The following is a 26,500-nucleotide window of genomic DNA, read 5'->3' on the forward strand; positions in this document are numbered from 1 at the left end:
ACATGGCAGGAAATGAAATTCCTGCTGATCTGTTGTCTAAGGTTGTTAACAGAGAACAACTTAAGGTTTATGTACAGAAGTTGCAATTGGGTTGAACCACAGGTACTACAGGTTACACGGAAAGGGGGAGGATGTTAGGATATTTCCGTTCCACCTTAAAGGGAGCAGGCTTTGTGAGTCACAGAGTGTGCGTATTTCCTGTTTCACAGGATGTTTCTGTTGTGTCTTTGTTTTCGCTCTCTGTGTCACAGACACTGAAGCTGGCAGTCATGTTTTCTTTGTTCTGACCAACGCTGAATAAACTTGTAAATAATGCTCTCCTGTGTGCATATTTCGCTGTGCATTATCTGCTGATAGAGTGTGCATGAGCTCGAGAATGTGGCAGGCTATTTCTGGAGCTCGTGTCGCTAATTGCTGATACTGCGTGTCTATGGGAGATCGATGGAACATCCGGCAGCCGGCTTGGGGGCCATGATGGACTTTGTCTCCCTGGCAGTATCCCAACAGATAGGTCCTTGACTAAGGCCCATTGAACTTTGCCACCCTCTGGAGCCAGCTCTGTGGCAAAGACCACCCTCTCCTTTAAAGCACTTGCCTGGCAGCTCTTCCGGTAATAGCAGAGGACATTCTTCATTATGTCGGCCTCCACCCTGGGCAGGAGGAGCTCCTTGGGGGCTTGGAGAGCCACCTTGCCGTAGGTGAGCATCAGCGTTTGGTGGACGTGACCCCGTCTGCCCTGCTGGTAGTCCTGAGCAACAGAAAAAGTTACTGGGCATGGGTGCTTCTTGTTCCATTTTGGCAGCCTCCGCATGAGCTGTTTAACTTTAAACCTGAAATCACCAGCCTTGTTTTCACTTTTTGCAGAGAATCTAGACCGCACCGTTGCCAGATTCTTGCTACCCAGTGTTTTCAACCTTGTCCTCCTTTATTTTTTTGCCAACCTGATTTGAGGCTATTGTTTTTCCGGCCAACAAAGAACTGAAGCACCAGCTTGCTCAATGCAAACTGGCAAATGCTTTTTGTGGTTTTTCAGCGTTATCGGACCTTTAATTAGTAGCTTCCTCCTTACAGGTCCTATTGCTTCCTGTTCGGCACGGCAGCAGCAATACTGACAAAGAGTCACTTTATCACCCTTTAATTGCTTATTAAAAAAAGGGATGCGGGTGGCGCTGTGGGTTAAACCACAGAGCCTAGGATTTGCCGATCAGAAGGTTGGTGGTTCGAATCCCCGCGACGGGGTGAGCTCCCATGGCTCGGTCCCTGCTCCTGCCAACCTAGCAGCTCAAAAACACGTCAAAGTGCAAGTAGATAAATAGGTACCGCTCCAGTGGGAAGGTAAACGGCGTTTCCGTGCACTGCTCTGGTTCACCAGAAGCGGCTTAGTCATTCTGGCCACATGACCCGGAAGCTGTACACCGGCTCCCTCGGCCAATAAAGCGAGATGAGCGCCGCAACCCCAGAGTCGTCCACGACTGGACCTAATGGTCAGGGGTCCCTTTACCTTTACCTAATTGCTTATTGCCTGTTTGTTCTCTCTCTCTCTCTCTCTCTCTCTCTCTCTCTCTCACACACACACACACACACGCACAGAGAAAGAATAACTGATCTCCTCTTTTTAAAAAACAACAGCAACAACATGAATTTATTTTAAGGATTATTTCCACAAGCTCACTCATCTGAATTTGGGAGCTCTCTCTCTCTCTCTCTCTCTCTCTCTCTCTCTCTCTCTCACACACACACACACACACACACAATAACTGATCTCCTCTTTTCTCAAAAAAACCACAAATTTATTTTAAGGATTATTTCCACAAGCTCACTCATCTGAATTTGGGAGCTCTCTCTCTCTCTCTCTCTCTCTCTCTCTCTCTCTCTCTCTCTCTCTCTCTCTCTCTCACACACACACACACACACACAATAACTGATCTCCTCTTTTCTCAAAAAAACCACAAATTTATTTTAAGGATTATTTCCACAAGCTCACTCATCTGAATTTGGGAGGGGTAAAGGACCTCATGAATCTCTGCAAAACATGCAACGGCCTTCAATGAGCTTGTAAACACACCACAGCAACTTTATCCCCTCTCTCAGCAAGTCCCAAGTTGCACCCCAAAGGAGGTTTTTCAAAGAGGAAGTGTGAGGAGGAAACAGAGATGGTGCCGTGGCCCTGTAAGTCAATGCAGGATGCTCCACTGGCAGCAAACCAGGTCTGGGCTAGCGGGAGCTCATGTCTCTCCTGGCGCTGTGCAGAGATAAAGCAGAAATGCTGACAGGGAGGCCGTGGGCTTGAGGAGGAATTAAAAAGAGGAAAGCTGAAAGAAGCAGCAGGGGAGAGAGGAATTCTTGGGAGGTGTTCCACTCTGCTTGCAGAGTAAGCAGTTTAAGGGAACAGAGATAAAAAGGTGGTGCCTTCTAAGGCAGCCCGGAAAGAAATGTCAGATGAGAAAATGGATTTGGAGAGTGGGAGAAGCCCTCAAACCTAGAACAATAGTAAAGGAACAAGAAATAGATTGGATTCAGAATCATAGAATTAAGGGGTCACCAAGGGTCGTCTACTCTAGGCATAGGCAAACTCAGCCCTCCAGATGTTTTGGGACTACAACTCCCATCATCCCTAGCTAACAGGACCAGTGGTCAGGGATGATGGGAGTTGTAGTCCCAAAACATCTGGAGGGCCAGGTTTGCCTGACCTTAAGGCCCATAAATAGCAATGGGATGATATGGGATTGGGGGGGGCAACTCCCATCTCTTGAGGGGGTGCAATTAGTGCCAGCACTGTCCGTTAAGAGTTTGGGTGTAATCTTCGATACCTCCCTCTCTATGGAGGCGCAGATTACAGCTATAACAAAGGCGGCATTTTTTCATCTCTGCCAAGCTAAGCAGTTGGCTCCTTACCTCTCTCGCCCTGACCTAGCCACTGTGATCCACGCGACGGTCACCTCCAGACTGGATTATTGTAACTTGCTCTACGCGGGGCTGCCCTTGAGACTGACCCAGAAACTCCAGCGGGTGCAGAATGCCGCGGCGAGACTCCTTATGGGGTCTTCGCTGCGAGATCACATTCACCCGGTGCTATACCAGCTGCACTGGCTCCCGGTGGAGTACAGGATCAGGTTTAAGGTGCTGGTTTTAACCTTTAAAGCCCTATACGGCCTAGGACCCTCGTACCTACGGGACCGCCTCTCCTGGTATGTCCCACGGAGGACCTTACGGTCTTCAAACAAAAACATCTTGGAGGTCCCAGGCCACAGATAGGTTAGGCTGGCCTCAACTAGAGCCAGGGCTTTCTCGGCTGCGGCTCCAATCTGGTGGAACGCTCTGTCACAAGAGACCAGGGCCCTGCGGGACCTGACATCTTTCCACAAGGCCTGCAAGACAGAGTTGTTCCACCAGGCCTTTGGTCAGGGCCCAGCCTGACTCCCTCCTCTGGCAACCTGCACAGAATTTTGCTCAACGGTTGCCATTAATTTGATTTTAATTAATTTTTATAATGAAATGTTTTTAGAATGTTGGATTATTTGATTGTTTGATTATTTGATTGTTGTTAGCCGCCCTGAGCCCGGCTTCGGCTGGGGAGGGCGGGATATAAATAAAATTTATTATTATTATTATTATTATTAACACCCTAGAGGTCCCGGGCCCTAAGAAAGTCAGATTAGCCTCAACCAGAGGCAGGGCCTTTTCAACACTGGCCCCGGCCTAGTGGAACACACTGCCTCATGAGACCAGGGCCCTGCAAGATCTGATATCTTTCCGCAGGGCCTGTAAGACAGAGTTGTTCCACCTGGCCTTTGACTTGGAATCAACTTGATCCCCTCCCCTCTTTCCTTTTTCCTTTCTCCTTCTGTGATGGAACGCCCATTTGGGGACTTCCCTGGCTTTTTTCTGGCCCACGTAGGACCATTCTGGATAGTTGGCCTTGGTGAAGACTTGATGTTTTCATCCCCCAAAAGTTTTTGATTTGAGTTTCTACCAAAATGAGGCTGCATTTTCATGTTTTTGTTTTTAAGTTGTATTTTAGTCAATTGTTTTATACCTGGTGTTAGCTGCCCTGAGCCCGGTCTTGGCTGGGGAGGGCAGGGTATAAATAATAATAATAATAATAATAATAATAATAATTTATCTAGTTGAACCCCCTTTAATGCAGGAATCTCAGCGAAAGCATCCCTGACAGATGGCCACTCAACCTCTGCTTAAAAACCTCCAAGGAAGGGGAGTCCACCACCTCCCAAGGGAGACTGTTCCCCTGTTGAACTGCTATTACTGTCAGAAAGTTCTCTGTGATGTTTAACCCGAATCTCCTTTCTTGTAAGGCAGTTCTTAAACCTGTGACACTTAACCCAGGAGAGGAGTCTTTCTTCCATTACCTTGTAGCGGCTGATGATAGAGGACATCTTAATTTTCAGACCCATCCCAGCTCCAAATTCCTGCAACGTGGCTAAGGTCAGATCTAAATGTCCCATGGCTGAGAAAGAAAGGATCTGGACGATCTTCTGAAAAGTGGAATAGAAACAGAAAAGAATCAGCTGGCCAGCCTTGTCAGGTCTCAGTGCTTTCTGTTTTTATGATTAGTTATGTTTTAAGTTATGTTTTAAGGGACGCGGGTGACGCTGTGGGTTAAACCACAGAGCCTAGGACTTGCCGATCAGAAGGTCGTTGGTTCGAATCCCCATGATGGGGTGAGCTCCCGTTGCTCGGTCCCTGCTCCTGCCAACCTAGCAGTTCGAAAGCATGTCAAAGTGCAAGTAGATAAATAGGTACCGCTCCAGCGGGAAGGTAAACGGTGTTTCCGTGCGCTGCTCTAGTTCGCCAGAAGTGGCTTAGTCATGCTGGCCACATGACCCGGAAGCTGTACGCTGGCTCCCTTGGCCAGTAAAGCGAGTTGAGCACCGCAACCCCAGAGTTGGTCATGACTGAACCTAATGGTCAGGGGTCCCTTTACCTTTATGTTTTAAGTGATTTTTATACACTGTAATTTTTATTTTATTTTTTGCAATTGTTATGTATTCTGCTGAGGAGCTTGGGTGAGAAAGAGAATACAGAAATATCTGAAATTTTTAAAAAATGAAATACATACTAATCCCAGAGACAAAAATGGATGCCATGAGTTTGAGGTCAAACATTTTGGTGATATCTTTATGGCTTTTTCAGATCACTTCCTGGTTTGACGCTGTGCGTCTGTGCATGATCGCGCACATGTCGGTTGCGCCAAAAATGGGAGTTGCCTGAGTCATGAAATTCAACTCAGTGTTGATCCAGAGCAGAACTCCAATGTATAGTTAGCAGAGTAAAAACTTAAACACGTTGCAGAGGCAATTGTTTTTCATCCAGCAGAGCTTTACTGCTACTGAAGGCAAGTGAGCATAATGGTCACAGATCCAATACATTCAGGATTGGTGCTGTCCATGAGAAATCCAGTTGCAGCAGACTTAACTTAACCTTACAATAACTTATAATAAGTCTATAAACCTTAACACTATATACAGAACACCACACCAGAAAGAAAGAGAGACAGAAAGGGAAACCCTGGCTCTTTCTAGCCTTACTTTCATGGCCTTGAAAGAAGAGATAAGAGAACCAGTTTAAGCCAGCTGTACTCAGCTTCTCGTAAGAAAGCAGACTTCCGGGGTGGCGCCATCGGTAATGGCGGATTCCCTCTGATCCGGACTGGCTCCACGGAAAACGGGTCTGTTCCGCTACAGCGAAGCGGGGACCCTTTAAAAAATCACAGGCGGATGAAGCCTGTGACCATGGGACTCGGCGGGCACCTTTCGCGCCTCCCCCAATTCGTAAAGGAACCCAATTACGGGCTCCGGAGCGAAGAGGGGCTAGTGGCACGGTGCTGAGAGTCAACTGCTTCTTCCGTGGAGCGAAGTCGCACAGCCGTTGCCGGAGAGCGCTACCTTTTTCCTGGGACAATTTAGCTACAAAAACAACTACCCATGAGCAGATCAAATTTGGACAATTGGACTTTAAACAACGATCTGTGAGTAGAAGGGAAAATTGGATTAAGAAATTCCTCTTAATTTGGCACTGAAGCGGGAAGGTCTAAACAGGAAGTCAGCCTTCCGTTTCTTGTAGATAGATCAAAGCAAAGACATGGCAAACTAGAGTTTAGAAAATCGTTTGTAAAGGGTCAACTTTCATCATCTAAAATTACTGAACCCCCTTCGGAAGCAGGAGAAGAGGGGTTTTTTCCCCCGGATTGTTTAAACCTGCAGAAGAGAGTGTAAAGAAAAGTAATTTTCCACCGTCTTGAACCTGGGAGCGGGGTGTCAGGACAGACGTTTTTGGGAAGTTCATTGACTATAGACAAATGTTTTGACAGACAGTTAAAAGAAGAGAAACATAGTGATTCCATTGTTCTCTTTCGCATTTTAAAGGAACAAATATTGACAAAATATCTGAAAAAGGAAACTTTGTTGTTAGATCTGCTGTTAAAAAAAAGAAAAAAGAAAAAAGAGATGGATACAAAGAAGTTCTTCCCATAGAGGGAGCTTGTGAAACTGTTATTAAATTTGAACTGGGGAGCTTTGCAGCTGCAATAGATTAATATCGTGGGAATAGACTTCTGACCTTGCATAACAATGTACTCAGAGGCTCTGGTGCGTGCTTTCTGCAAGACAAGTGCTTTATTGGAACAGTTACATGAGAAGACGGATTTGATGACTGTTGCGATCAGAAATTTTGGACAGGTAGTGGGTATCTATATAGAACCCACTCAGGAATCAATTCAGGAGTGTGCTCTGACAGATCAGATGAGGGAGGAGGTTGTGGCTGGACCCCGGGAGGCAGAGATGGAGGGAACCGTGGCCCAGCAGAAACTTGAGTTGTCGGATCTGATGAATGAACCTGGAAAAAGCCAGATTTGGAGAGATAGAGTCATGTTTGGCTTGGAGATGGGGGGCTGGATAGACCCCCCTATGCAGGGATGTTTTGACTTTTCAAGTCTGGCGTTGGGCCGGGAGGAGTTTGGAGTGGTGGGGGTCCTTAATTTTGGAGGGACCTTGAAACATGCTTTTAAATACCACATGGAGTTCAGTGCGGACTATGGAAAAGGGGCTGATCTGTCGAGAAGGGACAAAAATACTGTCAAGCTGGAGTCTCCACGAGTGAAAGGAGCAGAAGACAAAGTAAAGTACAGGTATAAATATCAAGAAGATCTGCGGAAGGGACATGGAAGAGACTTAAGGGCCTCGGACATAAGGTTACCAGGTTAATGAACTAGATGGATGGGATAGAAAGGACTGACAAAACCCGAGACCAGGAGGAAGAGACATTGGATGAAGATTGGAGAAAGTTTCAAAAATTCTATTTAGGAATGTTTTCTAAAATTAATGAGTATTAGAAAAATGTTGGAACGAAATTATTTGGCTTTAGCAGAAATGTTAAAAAGAACTATGCAAGAATATGTTATGGCTATGAGAAATTGGTATAAATAAGATTTAAGTTTTCAGTTTTAGGGTTTTTTATAGTAAGATAAGGTTAAAATAGATTAAGGTAATTGAATGACAGAATATTATGAAAAATGGGAAGGATTTGCTGTGATAATTAATAACTAGAATACAAAAAAGGGAGGGGTGAGGAGGTTGATGAAATAAGGTAATGACAGTTAAGGATTTGGGAATATTGGATCTGTTTTTAAATTTTTGTGGTTTATTTTTGTTTTTTGATTTTGATGTGTTATGTGTTTTGTTTTTGTTTTTTGATTTTGATCGATTTGTATTATCGATACAAAGCAACCTTGCTCCTTCCTGCCACTCACCATCTGGCCTGGGGCGGGGCCTGAGGCCTCATAAGGACTGCTGCGCTCTGCTGCCCAGGAGGACTCTCCTGTGTGAGTGTCTGAGGGCCCTGCTCCTTCCTGCCACTCACCATCTGGCCCGGGACGGGGCCTGAAGGACTCACAGGGACTGCTGCGTTCTGCTGCCCAGGAGGACTCTCCTGTGTGAGTGTCTGAGGGTCCTGCTCCTTCCTGCCACTCACCATCTGGCCTGGGGCGGGGCCTGAGGCCTCATAAGGACTGCTGCGTTCTGCTGCCCAGGAGGACTCTCCTGTGTGAGTGTCTGAGGGCCCTGCTCCTTCCTGCCACTCACCATCTGGCCCAGGGCGGGGCCTGAGGCCTCACAAGGACTGCTGCGTTCTGCTGCCCAGGAGGACTCTCCTGTGTGGGTGTCTGAGGGCCCTGCTCCTTCCTGCCACTCACCACCTGGCCCAGGGCGGGGCCTGACAGGCCTCACAGGGACGGTTGTTGTCACTGCTGCTGCGACCCAGGGGGATCCGGAGGGGCGCAGAGTTTGTTTTAAAATGTTCCTTTTCCTTTCATTTTTTTGTATATGCGGGGACGGGGATGGGGGTGGGATGGATGTTTAGTTGGGAATTTGTTTGATTTTAATGGATTTGTAATTTTTATAGTTTTTCATTTGTATTGTTTTTTGTTTTCTGGGGTTTTTTATTGTTTTAAGGTCTTATTTTGTTCTTAAGGGGAAGGGTCAGGGCTGCCGGGGAGTGGGTCCCAGCCAACAAAATGGCTGGGGTATGTTCCACGGAGGGGGATGCGCTGGGACAACCGATCTCAGTGATCACGGGTAGGAGGAGGAGTTACGCTAAGACCAGACCATGTCATTACAGAGGAGGCAGGTTTAGTCGTTGTCTGAGGACTATCCCTGCCTCCGGGTCTGGTCCTGTCCGGACGGATACTAGAATCAGCAAGGGATACCCACATAGCCTGAAGGTGCTGCTGTGCAATGCCAGGTCAATGATTCATAAGACCACTGCCATCCATGACGTGATCATGGATGGAGGATTTGACCTGGCTTGTGTAACAGAGACTTGGTTGGATGAAGCAGGTGGGCCTGTTCTTGCCGCTGCTTGTCCACCAGGTTTCTCTTACGCACAGCAACCCAGGCCCTGTGGGCGGGGAGGGGGGGTTGCAGTGATTTTTAGGAAGTCATTAGTTTGCACCAGGCATCCTATTGGGAAGACCCAGTTCTCTGAGTGCATGTTCTGGAAGTTGGGCAATAGGGGCAGTACAGGATTCCTTTTGGTGTACCGACCTCCCCGCTGCACCAAGGATTCCCTGCCCGAGCTGCTTCAGGTCGTGGCGGATGTTCTCCTGGAGACACCTAGTTTGGTTGTCCTAGGGGATTTTAACATCCATGCCGACACGACCTTACAAGGGGCCGCTCGGGACTTCGTGGAAAGCATGGCCTCCATGGGGCTGTCCCTGAATAAGTTTGGCCCAACCCATAGCCACGGACATGCCTTGGACCTGGTGTTTACCTCCATGGATGCTGGTGTTCTGACACTAAGTAAAAGCGAAACAAAAGAAGTGCCATGGTCAGACCACTTCCTGGTGCAACTTGACTTCTCCGCGACCCTTCCCCTCTGCAGGGAGGTGGGACCGATTCGGATGGTCCGCCCCCGCCACTTAATGGATCCAAATGGTTTCCAGAGAGCGGTAGGGGATGCTTTATCCCATGTTGATGGCCTTTCAGCTGATTCCCTGGTGGCCCGCTGGAATGTGGAGTTAACCAGGGCTATTGACTGTTTGGCTCCGAAGCGCCCTCTCCGATTGCATGGAGCCCGGATGGCCCCGTGGTTTTCCACGAATCTGAGGGCAATGAAACAATCGTTGAGACGGCTAGAGCGCCGGTGGCGGATGACCCATTCTGAAGCTGACCGGACACAGGTTAGAGCTCAGTGTCGAGCCTACCAAGTGGCGGTAGCGACGGCGAAGAAGGCTTTCTTCGCCGCCTCTATTGCATCTGCAGAAAACAGCAGCAGGAGACTTTTTCAGGTGGTCCGCAATTTAGCGGAACCACCTGCTACATCGGGGCCCAATACGGGCCACATGATCTCCTGCAATGATTTTGCAAAGTTTTTTGCAGATAAAATCGCTCAGATTCGGGAAGAGGTAGACGCCACCGTGGGAGCAGGGCCGGGGCGGGGGAGTGCTAGAGTCCTGTCTAGTCAAATTGTGTGGGATCAATTCCAATCTGTTACCTCCGAGGATGTGGACAGGCTGCTTGGACGAGTGAAACCAACCACCTGTCTCCTTGATCCTTGCCCATCCTGGCTTATAAAAGCTAGCCGGGAAGGGCTGGGCGATGGGCTTCGTGGGGTGGTGAATGCTTCCCTCCGTGAGGGAGCCTTCCCAGACCCGCTGAAAGAGGCGGTTATTAAACCGCTTCTTAAAAAACCATCTTTAGATGCGGCCACGATGGCCAACTATCGCCCAGTCTCAAATCTTCCATTCTTGGGCAAGGTGATTGAGCGAGTGGTTGCTGAACAACTCCAGGCACGCCTGGAAGAAGCGGACCATTTGGATCCCTTCCAATCGGGATTCAGGCCTCATCACGGGACTGAAACTGCCTTGGTCGCACTGGTTGATGATCTCCGGCGGGCTAGGGACAAAGGTGAGAGCTGTTTCCTAGTTCTGCTGGATCTCTCAGCGGCGTTTGATACCATCGACCATAACATCCTTCTGGACCGTCTTGAGGGGCTGGGAGCTGGGGGCACTGTCATACAGTGGTTCCGCTCCTTCCTCCTGGGCCGTGTTCAGAAAGTGGTGGTGGGGGATGAGTGTTCAGACCCTTGGGCTCTCACTTGTGGGGTGCCTCAGGGTTCTGTCCTCTCCCCCATGCTTTTTAATATCTATATGAAGCCGCTGGGAGAGATCATCAGGGGGTTTGGACTGGGTGTTCATCAGTATGCAGATGACACCCAGCTCTACCTCTCCTTTAAATCAGAACCAGTGAAGGCGGTGAAGGTCCTGTGTGAGTGTCTGGAGGCGGTTGGAGGATGGATGGCGGCAAACAGATTGAGGTTGAATCCTGACAAGACAGAAGTACTGTTTCTGGGGGACAGGAGGCGGGCAGGTGTGGGGGATTCCCTGGTCCTGAATGGGGTAACCGTGCCCCTGAAGGACCAGGTGCGCAGCCTGGGAGTCATTTTGGACTCACAGCTGTCCATGGAGGCACAGGTTAAATCCGTGTCCAGGGCAGCTGTGTACCAGCTCCATCTGGTACGTAGGTTGAGACCCTATCTGCCCGCGGACTGCCTCGCCAGAGTGGTGCATGCTCTGGTTATCTCCCGCTTGGACTACTGCAATGCGCTCTACGTGGGGCTACCTTTGAAGGTGACCCGGAAACTACAACTAATCCAGAATGCAGCAGCCAGACTGGTGACTGGGAACAGCCGCCGAGACCATATAACACCGGTCTTGAAAGACCTACATTGGCTCCCAGTACGTTTCCGAGCACAATTCAAAGTGTTGGTGCTGACCTTTAAAGCCCTAAACGGCCTTGGTCCAGTATACCTGAAGGAGCGTCTCCACCTCCATCGTTCTACCCGGACACTGAGGTCCAGCACCGAGGGCCTTCTGGCGGTTCCCTCACTGCGAGAAGCCAAGTTACAGGGAACCAGGCAGAGGGCCTTCTCGGTAGTGGCGCCCTCCCTGTGGAACGCCCTCCCACCAGATGTCAAAGAGAACAACAACTACCAGACTTTTAGAAGACATCTGAAGGCAGCCCTGTTTAGGGAAGCTTTTAATGTTTGATGTATCATAGTATTTTAATATTCTTTTGGAAGCCGCCCAGAGTGGCTGGGGAAACCCAGCCAGATGGGCGGGGTATAAATAATAAATTATTATTATTATTATTATTATTATTTGATTGCTGTTTGTTTTTCCCTTGTTTTTTCCCTTCTTTTTCTCTTTGTTTTTTCTGTAATTTTAAAATTCTTAATAAATATCATTTTTTTAAAAAAAGAAATAACCCAAACATCACGAACCTTCTGCTTGTTTCTTTCACACAGAGAAGCTTCCAGAACCCTCTTGAATGAATTAGAATGGGAAAGATCTCTGCACATCAGAGCAATACTTTCTGCAAACTGACAGCCTGGACCTTGTATTATACCACCAACTGCATTTTTGGTGGGAGGGGGCGTTGGAAGAAACTGCCACTAGTAATATTGTACTTTTGTGTGGATGTTAATTGCAGACGGTTTGAGGAGCCCGTTCTGGTCTGAGAAGCAGGGAATGTAGCAAAGAGACAAAGCAAAGAAATCACAACTGAAGGGTTCAGAAGTGGTCCCACCAGCATCGCACCTCTCTCTCAAGCTGTTCCATATAGTTTGCGTTTTCTATCAAGTGCTTCATCCGACTCTGAACAAAGGCTGGGTCTTCACAACAGGTCAGGGCCATTCCCAGAGATTTATAGAGGAACCTCTGAAAAGGAAGAATAAGGAAAGGATAGGCTAGGTCAGGGGTCGGCAGCCTAAGGCCCATGGGCCAGAAGTGGCCCACGGGGGTCGTTAAACTGGCCCACGAGCTGCCCCCAACTGAGCCACCCTGTGCTGGTCCCATGGGTTAACCATGAGGCGAGGTCTGAGTCCAGTCCGTGGTCAAGGGTGCAGTATGGAGGCTGTCCGTCAAGGCTGAAGCTGGGTCCAAGGCAGGGAGTCGGGTGAGGTCAGGAGCTCTGGCAGGACAGGGTTCAGGCAGGAACAGACTACCAACAAATGTTGCTCCCGCAACTTGGGACTGGGACTGGCCGGCCTTTATCTCCCCCGAGGCATAGGGCGGCCCCAATCCTCAGGTGACTCGCCTCTCCTGGTCTGGAGGCGAGCACTCCTCCTGCAGGAACTTAGTTCCCTCCGCCTCTCTGCCCGGAGCCTCTGCAGCTCAGGAGAGGCTGGAGGGTTACCGGACCCAGAGACAACCTCAGCTTCCTCTGACGGGGCTGAGAGTGGAGGACCTGCAGGCAATGGGTCCTCCATCACCTCAGGAGCCAGAGCAGACTCAGCTGGTGCCTGCACCTGAGGACCCAGCACAGGTGAGGACCCTTCAGGCTCATGCCCCAGCCCCGGCTCAGCTGGTTCTGGAGGCGGGGAATCCTGTGCAGGCGGGGATTCCTCAGGTTCAGCCTCCGAATCCGAATCCCAGGCCATCACATACCCGCTCGGCGAGTCCCTGCGCACTGTGCTAAACCAGCACAGCATGGTGCAAGGACTCACTTCTGCAGTGCTGGAAATCGCACCTGCACATGTGCAGACGCCAGAAATCATGGGAGCACATGCGATCCGGCCCACGGAGGGATCTCTGTTGGAGTGAACCGGCCCAGGTGAGGTAAACCTTGCCGCCCCCTGGGCTAGATGTTGATGTCACGGATCATAGTAGGTGCATCATGGGAGAAGAGAAGAAGAGTTTGGATTTGATATCCCGCTTTATCACTACCTGAAGGAGTCTCAAAGCTGCTAACATTCTCCTTTCCTCTTCCTCCCCCACAACAAACACTCTGTGAGGTGAGTGGGGCTGAGAGACTTCAAAGAAGTGTGACTGGCCCAAGGTCACCCAGCAGCTGCATGTGGAGGAGCGGAGACGTGAACCTGGTTCACCAGATTACGAGTCCACTGTTCTTAACCACCACACCACACTGGGAGAAGAACAAAGGAAGTTGGGTTATACCATTGATCCATCTAGCTTAGTATTGTCTGCATTGCAGGAGTGCCAATTTGGCTCAGTGACTGTGGGAGCCCTGGACCGTTGGTGCCACACAGTGTGCATGGCCCTGGCCCCTTCATGGGGAATTTTGTGGGGGCTCAGGCACCCAGGGCCCTGGGGAGTTGGCGCCTATTCTATACTGACTGGCAGAGGCTCTCCAAGGTGTCAGAGTGGGTGCTCTCTCAGTCCTAACTGGAGATGCTGAGAATTGAACATGGGACCTTTTACAAGCAAAGAAGATGCTCTACTAAGGGAGCTAGAGAGAGGACCATCTGAGAATCCTCATCTTCCCCACTAGGGATGACATGTTTCCAATCTTAGCTTCAGCTCTCGGCATCTCCACATCAGTTTGTATTTTAAAAAAAGAAATCCTCGTGAAAACTTCTCAACATTTTAGTGTGAATTTCTCCTAATACATATTTCTGTATGCAGCTTTGTCCTGGCTAAGGAGGACTCTCCTAAGGTTGGGCGATATATCGAACTATCTTCCAAAACCAGTTTGAAGTTTCCTAATTTTTGACCTGGTAATATATCACGAATCATGTTGTGACGCCAGTGAAACCAGTCAATGCTTCTCTCGATTCCTGCAGCCCCTGCTAATTCTGCTGGCTGAGCAATCCTCCAGCAAATTGCAAGAGACTGTTGCCATCAAAAGTCACAATTTGGGGAAAATTCTGAAGCCTATCAATGTCTCTAAATAACTCCATCCATATTTCAGACATCATGATTATCATTATGTTTAGTTGGTGATATATCACGATGCTGAAAACCAGATATTGCCCAACCCTAATCCAGACTTCATGCCTTTTATTAACTAATTAGCAAAGGAACGAGGACAAATGCCTTTGGAGAGATACACACCCTTTCGGGGGACTGCTGGGCGTAGCTCGTCATCTGACTTTCCAGTTCTCTGCTCAGATTCTGGGTCCAAATGTTGTCATCAATGGTTTCCAAGGTCCTTCTCAGGAACTATGGACAAAAAGCAAAAGCAGGAACAAAATATGTTGCCTACCATCACTTCCCAAATGTCCAGGGAAATCTGAACATATGGCAACTGATGTAGGCAGTGCCGTTTTTGCCCATTTTACTCAAAAATAGCTCCAAAACATCCAATTTCTTTTTGCAAAACAAGCTCAACAACCTTTCTGTCTGGAATGGTGACCTTACATTTGCAAAGAAGGGAGATGCCCTTTTGAAAAATTGGGATGAGGAACCCTTGTGGGAGAAAATTCTCTTTGGGGGGGTTCAATATTTGGGGGCGCACACCAGATTAGTCAGGCTTTTAATTCAGGAATGCAAACCACCTTATGTAGGAAAAACACATCATTCGGCTGTTTATTTTCCAACCAACCACCTTCTGCCTCTCCAGCACTTCACCTTCTCTTCCTCCCACCATAGTCCTTGAAAACAGTTGTTGTTGTTGTTTAGTCGTGTCCGACTCTTCGTGAACCCCTGGACCAGAGCACGCCAGGCACTCCTGTCTTCCACTGCCTCCCGCAGTTTGGTCAAACTCATGCTGGTAGCTTCGAGAACACTGTCCAGCCATCTCGCCCTCTGTCATCCCCTTCTTCTTGTGCCCTCAACCTTTCCTAACATCAGGGTCTTTTCCAGGGAGTCTTCTCTTCTCATGAGGTGGCCAAAGTATTGGAGCCTCAGGAGAGTTACAGTTACTCAACCCAAATTATATAGGTTTTGTAGTGAAGGCTGTGTCCTTGCAAATGGATACTGCAGAATTTCTACCCCAAGTCTTTAGGACTATACTTCCCATCATTACCTGACATTGGCCATGCTTGCTCGAACTGCTGGGAGCTGGGAGCCCAGCAACAAACTGAGCTGGTTGGACCAATAGTTTGACTCAAGAGCTTAAATCAGTGATGGCCAAACTTGGCCCTCCAGCTGTTTTGGGACTACAACTCCCATCATCCCTAGCTAACAGGACCAGTGGTCAGGGATGATGGGAACTGTAGTCCAACAACAGCTGGAGGGCCAAGTCTGGCCATCACTGGCTTAAAATGAAGGGATAACCAGCCAGTATCCAGGCCTGTTAAATCTTCAGACCTGCCCTACCACATCCCCACCTGTTGCAGGTGAAATCTCAGCACTTCCTTACCTGCAGCAGCTGTTTCTCCCATTCCTGGCTCCTGATCTCAGTGCTTTCTATGAGAAAAAGGGGAGGAAAGTGTGCCACTTTAGCTGAAACATGAAACCACCGAATTAATAGCGAAATAACATCATAATAAGAACATGGCAATCTGTTTTCTAAAACGTCCTTCGGGTCTCAACATTCCAGGCCATTTCAGGCTTCAAAGGTTAAGACCAGCATCTGTTGCAAGTGCCAGGTAATACGCATTCCGCTATTGTAAGGACTTGATGTTACAAGTCACTGGGTGACCTTGGGCCAGTCACTGCCTCTCAGCCAAACCTACCTCACAGGGCTGTTGAGAGGGTAAAATGGGGAGCAGAGAACCATGTACACCACCTTGAGAAGAAGGTGGTATATAAACACACTAAAGTAAAGGTAAGGGTACCCCTGACCTTTAGGTCCAGTCACGGACGACTCTGGGGTTGCACGCTCATCTCACTCTACAGGCCGAGGGAGCTGGCATTTGTCCGCAGACAGCTTCCGGGTCATGTGGCCAGCATGACTAAGCCGCTTCTGGCGAACCAGAGCAGCACATGGAAACGTTGTTTACCTTCCCACCAGAGCGGTACCTATTTATCTACTTGCACTTTGACGTGCTTTCAAACTGCTAGGTTGGCAGGAGCAGGGACCGAACAACGGGAGCTCACCCCGTCGTGGGGATTCGAACTGCCGACCTTCTGATCAGCAAGCCCTAGGCTCAGTGATTTAGACCACACTGCCACCCGTGTCTCTATAATCACATTAGACAGGCAAATATGGCCACCTGACAGCCAGATGTGCAATTTTACTCCCAGGTAAAAAAGAAAAGGGTGGTTGTTACTGGCGGAGGAAGAGGAGTGCAGGGGGAGCGCACTGCCCCCGGCAGTACGATCCCAGTGGGGTGCCACCATGGCTGGTCCCCTGGCTGTGCCCCCAGGACACACGCCAGCCCTGCCCCCACCTGCTCTCTGCCCCCCTCTACCCCCCGGTGCCGGAGCATGAAGCTCCGTCACTGGTGGTTGTGGTTCTGTCTATCTGGCCAGGGTGAAAGTGTTTCTGGGTGGCCATGCGCAAAGGAGGCTTACCTGTTTGTATCATCGCCTTACTTAGGAAGGATTCCCAAAGGAATGGGATTTGTTTGGCCCACAGCTTGGTGATGGCCGTGTGGATGTTGCAGTGCAGGGCGTGTAAGAGTTGCAGCGCCCAGCTCCCTCTTTGGTTCGGATTGGATGCCAAAACCTGTCGGCAGGAGAGCGTGAGGAATGAGGATGTTGTTTTCTCCACAATGCTGCAACTGCTAGACAACTCCAGGCAGCCCAGACTTGCTTGTGCTCCTGGCTAGAACAAGCTTGTGGTTAGAATGCCCGTAAATAAGGCAGCTTGCCGCTGGAATATGGTTTATTTCAGGGTCGGCAAGGTTTACCTCTCCTGGGCCAGTTCACTCCAGCGGAGATCCCTCCTTGGGCTGCAAATTCCAGCATCTGCGTCTGTGCAGACGTGATTTCTGGCACCACGGAAGCGAGTCCCTGTGCCGTGCCACACTGGTTTAGCGCAGCGCGCGTGGGGACTTGCCAAGCGGGCGGCTCGGTTCGAGGGTAGCTTGTAGGTCAGTTAAATGACCCCCGTGGGCCGCTTGTGGCCCATGGGCCTTAGGTTGCCTATCACTGGTTTATTTGTAGCTTAAAGGTAAAGGGACCCCTGACCATTAGGTCCAGTCGTGGCCGACTCTGGGGTTGTGGCGCTCATCTCGCTTTACTGGCCGAGGGAGCCGGCGTACAGCTTCCGGGTCATGTGGCCAGCATGACTAAGCCGCTTCTGGAAAACCAGAGCAGCGCACGGAAACGCCATTTACCTTCCCGCCGGAGCAGTATCTATTTATCTACTTGCACTTTGACATGCTTTCGAACTGCTAGGTTGGCAGGAGCAGGGACCGAGCAACGGGAGCTCACCCCGTCGTGGGGATTCGAACCGCTGACCTTCTGATCAGCAAGTCCTAGGCTCTGTGGTTTAACCCACAGTGCCACCCACGTCTCAGTAGCTTAGGGCCTCATCAAACCTAAATCCGGCCCTGGCAGTACACTTAAATTGAAGTTCCTATATTGTTGGTCAATAAATACCCAGGGGAAGGGGATGTGATATATTGCATCACACTTGCTTATTTCATTTTTCAAGGGGAAAAGACCCTGATTTTTTTACTCATTCCTCACCAGAAGCCTCGCTACCAATCCGTGGGCGCTTGGAAGGCCTACTAAAAAGAAAAACAAGAAGAAAATTCAGTACGCCAGGCTTGGAAGGACGGTGTGGTTTTCTGCTGTTGGCTTCATATATAGTTCCCACACTGGCCCACTGGTGGGAAGAGAGTGGAGGGTGCGTCTCAGCGCATTGCTCTCATTCAAGCACGTGGACCGGACTTTGACTGTTGGGATGCTGCCAGGGAGACGGAGGCATCAGGCAGACCTCCATGACGTCTCCGGACGATCTCCGGTCTCCCGTAGAACAGCATCAGTCAATTAGCGACACAAGCCTCAGACACATTCCAAGACTCGTGCGCACCCTTTCTGCAGAGTTTCCACAATGGAAGATTCAGCCAGGAGAGCGTATTTACAGCTTTATTCAACATAGATGAGAACAAAGGAAAAACATGACTGCTTGCATCCATGTCCAGGAAAAACAGCCGGAACAAAAGCTATATGCAAAACGGAAACTCCCAGTGAGCAGGAAGTAAACAGGTATGTGACACAAAACAGCCTGTTCCCTTTTAAGGGAAATATCCTAACATTGACAACCTCCTTCCACAAACCTCCTTTGCAAGAGCCAAGGAATAGTGTTGCGTCGTCCTCTCGGCCGAAGGCCATTTCTTTCAGGCATCTACAGAGCGGGGTCAGAGTCGGAGTGTATGGAGCTGGTACAACGAAGAAGAGGAGCCTTGGCCACAGAGCCTGCAAAGAGGAGGGAGATGCGATTGTTTTTTTGCTCCGATTGGCGCTGGGTCCTGTTTTACTGGAACCACTGTGATGATAGGCTTAGCTAGGGCTGAGATCAATATCCAGCAGCTGGGCTCAACGCCAGATTTCGGGTGCTTCCCCTACACAGGGTGCGAAGCACAGGAGGCACATCATAATAATAATAATAATAATAATAATAATAATAATAATATGCCTGTTGTCTTTGTCCATGGAGTTTTTTTGGCAGGGATACTGGAGTGGCTTGCTGGTTCCTGCTCCAGGTGGATGACATTTGGTCAAAACTCTCCACTATGACCTGTCCATCTTGGGTGGCCCTGTATGGCATAGCTCATAGCTTCTCTGAGTTATTCAAGCTCCTTCGCCACGGCAAGGCAGTGATCCATGAAGGGATCATCTTAAAAAGCAGAGACATCACCTTGCCAACAAAGGTCCGTATAGTAAAAGCTATGGTTTTCCCAGTAGTGATGTATGGAAGTGAGAGCTGGGCCATAAAGAAGGCTGATTGCCAAAGAATGGATGCTTTTGAATTCTGGTGCTGGGGGAGACCCTTGAGAGTCCCATGGACTGCAAGAAGATCAGACCTATCCATTCTTAAGGAAATCAGCCCTGAGTGCTCACTGGAAGGACAGATCCTGAAGCTGAGGCTCCAATCCTTTGGCTACCTCATGGGAAGAGAAGACTCCCTGGGAAAGACCCTGATGTTGGGAAAGATGGAGGGCACAAGGAGAAGGGGACAACAGAGGACGAGATGGTTGGATAGTATTTTCGAAGCTACCAGCATGAGTCTGACCAAACTGCGGGAGGCAGTGGAAGACAGGAGTGCCTGGCGTGCTCTGGTCCAGGGGGTCACGAAGAGTCGGACACGACTAAACAACAACAACAACAACAACAATACAGTGGAACCTTGGTTTTCAAAAGTAATCTGTCTTGGAAGACCGTTCGACTTCCGAAATGTTCAAAAACCGAGTATCAATGGGCTGGCTGCAAAGTCAATGGGGAGGGGGGGGGAGAAAAACGCACCTTGGAAGTTGTTCGACTGTTCACAAATGGAAACAATTACTTCCAGGTTTTCGGTGTTCGGGTTCCAATCATTTGGCTTCCGAGATGCTCGAAAACTGAGGTTCCACTGTACCGATATTTATGCGGGTAGCTACTCAAAATTAGGCCCAGTGAGTACCAAAATGAATTATTGTGAAAATAAGAAATATTTTTGGGCGGGCAAGGGCAAATTTTGTCCTTGCTCAGAACATCATATTACCAAAGTCTGCCTCTGTTGGGGTGAAGAATCCCACAGCTTCCCAGAAGCCACAGCCTCCTGGAGTGATTTTTGCCTCTTGCTTGCAACGAAAGAGGATGGAGAGATGTGTTCGTAGATGCCTCTGTGCAATGCTCCACCCACTTATGCCTTGGGCCCCGCCCATCACTGACGTGCGACCCCCAGTAGGATCCTCGTAAGGGCATCTGGCTCTCAGACTGCATCTGTCAATTTCGTTTTTCTCCATTTCTCATTGTTCCCTTATTTTTTCAATAGATTTTATTTAAGTTTGAAAGAAAATATGCAAAGGTTGATTTTAAGTATCCAATACCATTTTTTAAATCAAAGATAAAAGAAACTAATCTAAATAGAAACACCGGAGGGGTTTCCCGTTTTTTCCAGTCTTGAATTCAGTTCTCCACATTTTGCAATTTCTTTTAAAGACCTCGTGAAAATTCATCAGCGTTTGTGTGCGAATTTCTCCTAATGAACATACTTAGTATGCAGTTTTGACAAATGTGCTCATCTTTGCAAGCAATTTCCCTGAACACAATGCATTTTTAAATGTTATTTTCACTACCACCTAACCGTCCTTTGGCAAACTTCCCCCTAACACGAGTGTTTTCAAAGGATATGTGAGTTTCGGTTTGCACCTGGCATCAGAAAGAGCTAATTTGATCGGTTAGCCCAGGGGTCAGCAAACTTTTAAAGCAGGGGTCTGGTCCAATGTCCCTCAGACCTTGGGGGGGGGGGCTGGACTATATTTTGGAGGGGGGGAAATGAACGAATTCCTATGGCCCACAAATAACCCAGAGATGCATTTTAAATAAAAGGACACATGCTACTCATGTAAAAACACACTGATTCCTGGACCGTCCATGGGCCGGATTGAGAAGGCGATTGGGCCGGATTCGGCCCCCGGGCCTTAGGTTGCCTACCCATGGGTTAGCCTTTACATGCAAGCTGAACTGAACGTCTCCTCTGCGGTATGTGGCAAGGAGCTCTCACAGACCTGTGCTGTGACCCAGGAGGGGTCTTCTCCCATGAAAAACTCATACGAATCACTCACTTTGCTCATCCCTTCCGCAGAGGTGTTCAAATTCTCCAAGACGTCGATGCAGAGTTCCTGAATACGTTCTTCTTTCTCCTTCTGCTCGACTGCGGGGTCCTTCCCGTGCTTTGGCAAGAGAGGCAAATACAGTGGCACCTTGGTTTAAGAACAGCTTAGTTTATGAACTACTTGGATTAAGAATGCTGCAAACCTGGAAGGAGGTGTTTTGGTTTGTGAACTTTGCCTTGGAATAAGAACATAATAAATTTTTATTTATACCCCGCCCTTCCCGGTTCAGAAAACCGGGCTCAGGGCGGCTAACAACAAATTTAAAACACTTAATTGATACAACAAAAAACAGTATAAAATACAGTATAAAACGTGAATAACAATAAATTCAGAATTAAAAAATCAATTTAGGGGGGAAATCCATCCAATAAACATTAGATGATCACCAGGGCTAGCTAGCTAAATTAGTCCCACTTGGGCCAGCGAGGAGACCATGGGAGAATTAGCTGTGGGATCCCAGAGCGGGTAATCTTCATAAAAAGGGGAGTGGAAGGGAAGGAAGGGGAATAAAAGATCAGGCTAAGTTCAAATTGAAAGCCAGGCGGAATTGCTCTGTCTTACAGGCCCTGCAGAAGGAAGTTAAATCCTGCAGGGCCCTGGTCTCATGGGACAGAGCATTCCACCAGGTTGGAGCCATCACTGAGAAGGCCCTGGCCCTGGTGGAAGATAATCTGACTTCCTTAGTCTCCTATATTGTCAGAGCATTTTAGCAGCATGTTTCCTGACTTACTTGATGACTGATGTGCACACTGAACTGGCTGAAGATGTAGACAACCATCTCCCACACGGGACATCCCTCGACATTTTGAGAGCAAAGAAGCTCTTTGATGAAATGCAGGAGTGCTTTTCTCACCTGTGGCAGTGGGGAAAGCAAAGTCATCTCACCTTTCGAAAGGCGATACCACAACACCATTCTACAAATCTAGGGAGCGATGGCATTTGGAATCCTGTGTGTGCGGTTCTGGTTGCCTGAGCTCCCAAAGGAGTTGGAAAAGGTTAGGGCCACCAAAATGATCAAGGGGATGGAAGTTGACGCTCCTACGACGAAAGGTTGAAGTGTTTAGGACGTTTTAGTGAAAAGGCATGTAAAAGGAGACATGAGGGAAGTTTGTAAGATTATGCATGGGGAATGAGGGTAGAGGAAAGATTTCCTTCCCCTCTCATAACACTTGTGGACATGCAACGAAACGGAACGCTGGAAAATTCAGGAAAGGTAATAGAAAGAGCTTCTTCATGCAGCAGAGAGTTAACTTATGGAACTCACTTCATCATGAAGCATTGATGGCCTTGCTGGTCATCTAGATGACTCATTGGTTGGTTGGTTGACAGGTTGAGTGTGTCAGTTTGCATTTCTTAGTACAGAAAGTATTGATCTGATGTGCAGAGATTTTTCCTATTCTACCCAGTTCAGGAACGTTCTCAGTGCCGGGTTTACGTATAAGCTAAACAAGCTATAGCTTAGGGCCCCACTCTCTTGGGGGCCCCAAATAATTTAAAGGGGAAAAAACTGGATGTACATTTTCAAAATATAAGATGAAAAACAAATAAAACAAAACATACAGCAATCAATTTAAGTTAGAGCTTATTAATTATTTCACTATTAATATACTTCTTAATTGTATTTCACTATTATTGTATTTCAGTTCAACAATTACTTTGATAAAATAAATATTTTGTTATATGCAAATGGCTTGAGATACCTCTTAGGTCCATCAATTACCATATGGCATATATTCAACACAAAAACATCGGCGATTTGTTGTTGACAAAGGACAGCTGGATGTATAAAGGGCCCCATTACCTTCAGTAGCTTAGGGCCTCATCAAACCTAAATCCTGCCCTGAGCATTCTAGACAGTTTTCTTTCTATGTGAAAGAAACAGGCAGAAGGTTCTTGTTTGGGTTAATGCTTCTGGGAAGCTGAGTACAGCTGGTTTAAACTGGTTCGGTCAGATGCTGGGTGGTGGTTACTCGTGAGTAACCAGGCAGGACTCTGACCTGCCTTTTACAGGTTTTATTGTGCAATGGAATTGGCAGAAATGACTGGCAGAATCCGAGACCAGGGAGAAGAGTCGGTGAAAGAAGACTGGAAGAAATTTAAAGACTATTTACAGAAATATTGTAAAATTAATGAATCTTAGAAGGATGTTGGATAGAAACTAAGTGGTTTCCAGCTGTAATGCTTTAAGAGATACGAAAAAAGGTTCACAAATGGGTAAAAGCTTAATGGTAAGGATTTGCTGAACTAACAAACTGAACTGGAATACAAAAAAGGGAGGTACGAGGAGGTCCGGGGAAATAAGTGTATGGAAGATATGCTATGGAAAATTAATGTGTTTTTAACTGTTTTTATTTTGTATGTTTCTTTTTATTTTTCATTTCTTTGTTATACCTTAATAAGGGTTTTGTTATTCTTTTTTCTGTATTTTGTATTTTCTTGTATTTTTATTTTTGTTTTTGTGTAATTCTTGTATTCTTTGAAATTTTAATAAATATCATTTAAAAAAAAATACAGGTTTTATTGTGCAAACTATTTACAGTGCAGATACACAAAGTTCATGTCCGTCTTAGTCACTTGCAGAATCCGGGAGTGGCGCCTTCCGGTCCCCCCCCCCAACATAAGAACTCTGCCTCCCCTCCTTGTGTTTCACCCCTCTGCACAAGCTGGGCGACGGAAGTGGTGTGTGTTGGCCTCCTGGCCAGGTGAGGTGCTGGGGCTCTCAGCAGCATCCTTGAGCCCTCTCCTCGCTTGGCTGGCCCCTTCCCTCTCTTCTCCACTGGAGGTGTGGCTTTTCCCCTCATTGGAAGAGGAACTGCTATCTCTGTTATCTCTTCTTTCAAAGTCCTGCTGACTATAATAGTAAGCCCAGGAGGAGCCTGGCTCTTACTTTCTCTTTAAGTCTTATTATAAGACTTGTAAGTTTTATTGTCAGTGCCGCAACTGGGTTTTTTATGGAATGTGCCAATCCTGAGTGTGTTGGATTTGTGACCATTAAGCTCATCTGAAAAGCAATGACGAACCTAGACAGCATCTTAAAAAGCAGAGACATCATCTTGCCAACAAAGGTCCGTATAGTAAAAGCTATGGTTTTCCCAGTAGTGATGTATGGAAGTGAGAGCTGGACCATCAAGAAGGCTGATCGCCAAAGAATGGATGCTTTTGAATTATGGTGCTGGAGGAGACTCTTGAGAGTCCCATGGACTGCAAGAAGATCAAACGTATCCATTCTTCAGGAAATCAGCCCTGAGTGCTCACTGGAAGGACAGATCCTGAAGCTGAGGCTCCAAGACTTTGGCCACCTCAGGAGAAGAGAAGACTCCCTGGAAAAGACCCTGAAGTTGGGAAAGATGGAGGGCACAAGGAGAAGGGGACGACAGAGGACGAGATGGCTGGACAGTGTTCTCGAAGCTACAAACATGAGTCTGACCAAACTGCGGGAGGCAGTGGAAGACAGGAGTGCCTGGCATGCTCTGGTCCATGGGGTCACGAAGAGTCGGACACGACTAAACAACTAAACAACAACAACAACACCCCAAAGGGGTGCAACAGAGTGGTCCATTTAGTTTTATGGAGGAGGGTGCTATTGATGGCTACCAGCCATTATGGCTAGGCTTTGCTTCCGCAGAGAAGGCAGCAATACTCCGGAACACGAGTTGCTGGAATCCACAGCAACTGGTACAGTGATGCCTCGCAAGACGAAAAACGCGCAAGACGAAAAACACGCAAGACGAAAGAGTTTTCTGTTTTTTGAGTCATTCCGCAAGACGAATTTCCCTATGGGCTTGCTTCGCAAGACGAAACGTCTTGCGAGTTCTTGCGAGTTTGTTTCCTTTTTCTTAAAGCCGCTAAGCCGCTAAGCCGCTAATAGCCGTGCTTCGCAAGACGAAAAAACCGCAAGACGAAGAGACTCGCGGAACAGATTAATTTCGTCTTGCGAGGCACCACTGTATTCAGATAAAATCTACCTCAAACAGTGAAGGGAGAAGAAATCTGTAGAATTTATCTGTCCCGAATCTTCCAGCATTTCAACAACTCAAGAAGAGCCCCTTCCCTGGTCTTACCCCTTCACGGTGGTCATCCAGAAGACATTTCACGGCTTCCACAATTGGCTGTTTCTTATTTCTGCTTTCACACGCTAAAAGAAGCAGAAGATGCAGAGCGGATTTCAGTGGGGCTCCAACATGGACATTTGTCAGCTGCATCTCATACAAGCATCCGTGAAATAATACTAATACTAATACTAATACTAATACTAATACTAATACTAATACTAATACTTTCAGCTTTCAACAAAATATTAAAATACAGTAATGCATCAAACATTAAAAGCTTCCCTAAACAGGGCTGCCTTCAGATGTCCTCTAAAAGTCTGGTAGTTGTTGTTCTCTTTGACATCTGGTGGGAGGGTGTTCCACAGGGTGGGCGCCACCACCAAGAAGGCCCTCTGCCTGGTTCCCTGTAACTTGGCTTCTCTCAGCGAGGGAACCGTCAGAAGGCCCTCAGAGCTGGACCTCAATGTTTGGGCTGAACGATGGGGGTGGAGACGCTCCTTCAGATATACTGGACCGAGGCCATTTAGGGCTTTAAAGGTCAGCACCAGCACTTTGAATTGTGCTCAGAAATGTACTGGGAGCCGATGTAGGTCTTTCAAGATGTGCCCTTCCTTGCAAAACCTGCTCAGCCCATTCCCAGTTCTATCTGCCCATCTCAGTGGTCCCAATCCGCATGCTGAACTGGAGCTTAGGAGCAGTGGATCATCAGGTTTGAAGGCATCTCAAGGGGTATCCCTGGTAGGTGGGGTTAAAAAAATACAAAGCAAATCATGAAAACTGAAGCCTGACCAACCCTACCTGAAAATGCTCTGTAAATGCTAATATTACTCTTCTATGCACCTAAGCCGGTTATATGGATCATGGACGCTGCTACTTACGGCCGTCATTGCCAACAATCATTTTCAGATGCATTAAGAACCCCACACGGATATATTCAGAGTCCTCCTTCATCTGAGCCTGCAAAAAGTCCAAAGCATCGACGGGACAGCAGCCGACTGCAAGGAAAGGAATAGCAAATTTGGGCAAGTCAGACTTCCCATCATCCCATCATCTTACAGACCATCATTATCATTATTTTGCAAGTGTGTATGTGTGTGTTTGAGTCAGTTCACGTTTAAAAGCTAGCCAACCTAATTCACCGTTTCTGAAACAAGATGAGAACACCAAGACGTAGCAATCTTTTGCCCTTCTCTGAATTTTGCGATGTAGTTCTCTGGCCAAGCAGTGTGTACAAAAATGCATCTACCACAGGGAAGTGTGCTTCAAAATGCACACATTTGTGCATTTTAATATTTTGTTGGAAGCTGCCCAGAGTGGCTGGGGAAACCCAGCCAGATGGGCGGGGTATAAATAAACTACTACTACTACTACTATTATTATTATTATTATTATTAATAATAATTGATGAAAATTAGATACACAAATGTATTTGGGGACATAGCTTTGTCAAGGTGTGTTATTAGGTCAAATTGTGAATGCAA

At 47.8% G+C, this 26,500-nt stretch overlaps 1 protein-coding gene across 7 annotated transcripts in view; it reads right to left on the reverse strand.

Moving 5' to 3' along the window:
- LOC308476643 (maestro heat-like repeat-containing protein family member 2B) overlaps positions 1-26,500 on the reverse strand; it is a 94,883-nt gene that overhangs the window by 52,212 nt on the left and 16,171 nt on the right. For 6 of the 7 annotated variants that reach the window (XR_013986022.1, XR_013986023.1, XM_081004389.1 and 3 more), the window contains exons 10-21: positions 25,898-26,014; positions 25,029-25,102; positions 21,698-21,820; positions 20,917-21,054; positions 18,427-18,565; positions 17,834-17,874; positions 16,712-16,865; positions 15,615-15,661; positions 14,366-14,473; positions 12,110-12,229; positions 4,368-4,493; positions 596-748 (exon numbers count right to left, since the gene is read on the reverse strand). Coding sequence is in view for 5 of the 7 variants with exons in the window: in XM_081004389.1 (XP_080860515.1) it covers positions 596-748; positions 4,368-4,493; positions 12,110-12,229; positions 14,366-14,473; positions 15,615-15,661; positions 16,712-16,865; positions 17,834-17,874; positions 18,427-18,565; positions 20,917-21,054; positions 21,698-21,820; positions 25,029-25,102; positions 25,898-26,014 (1,340 nt within the window). In the remaining 2 variants the exon portion in view is untranslated. The remainder of the gene's footprint in view (positions 1-595; positions 749-4,367; positions 4,494-12,109; positions 12,230-14,365; positions 14,474-15,614; positions 15,662-16,711; positions 16,866-17,833; positions 17,875-18,426; positions 18,566-20,916; positions 21,055-21,697; positions 21,821-25,028; positions 25,103-25,897; positions 26,015-26,500) is intronic. The other variant, XM_081004390.1, reaches the window with a different exon arrangement.

The sequence above is a fragment of the Podarcis pityusensis genome (genome assembly GCF_964106645.2).
Source record: "Podarcis pityusensis genome assembly, chromosome: 1".
NCBI classification, from domain to species: domain Eukaryota; kingdom Metazoa; phylum Chordata; class Lepidosauria; order Squamata; family Lacertidae; genus Podarcis; species Podarcis pityusensis.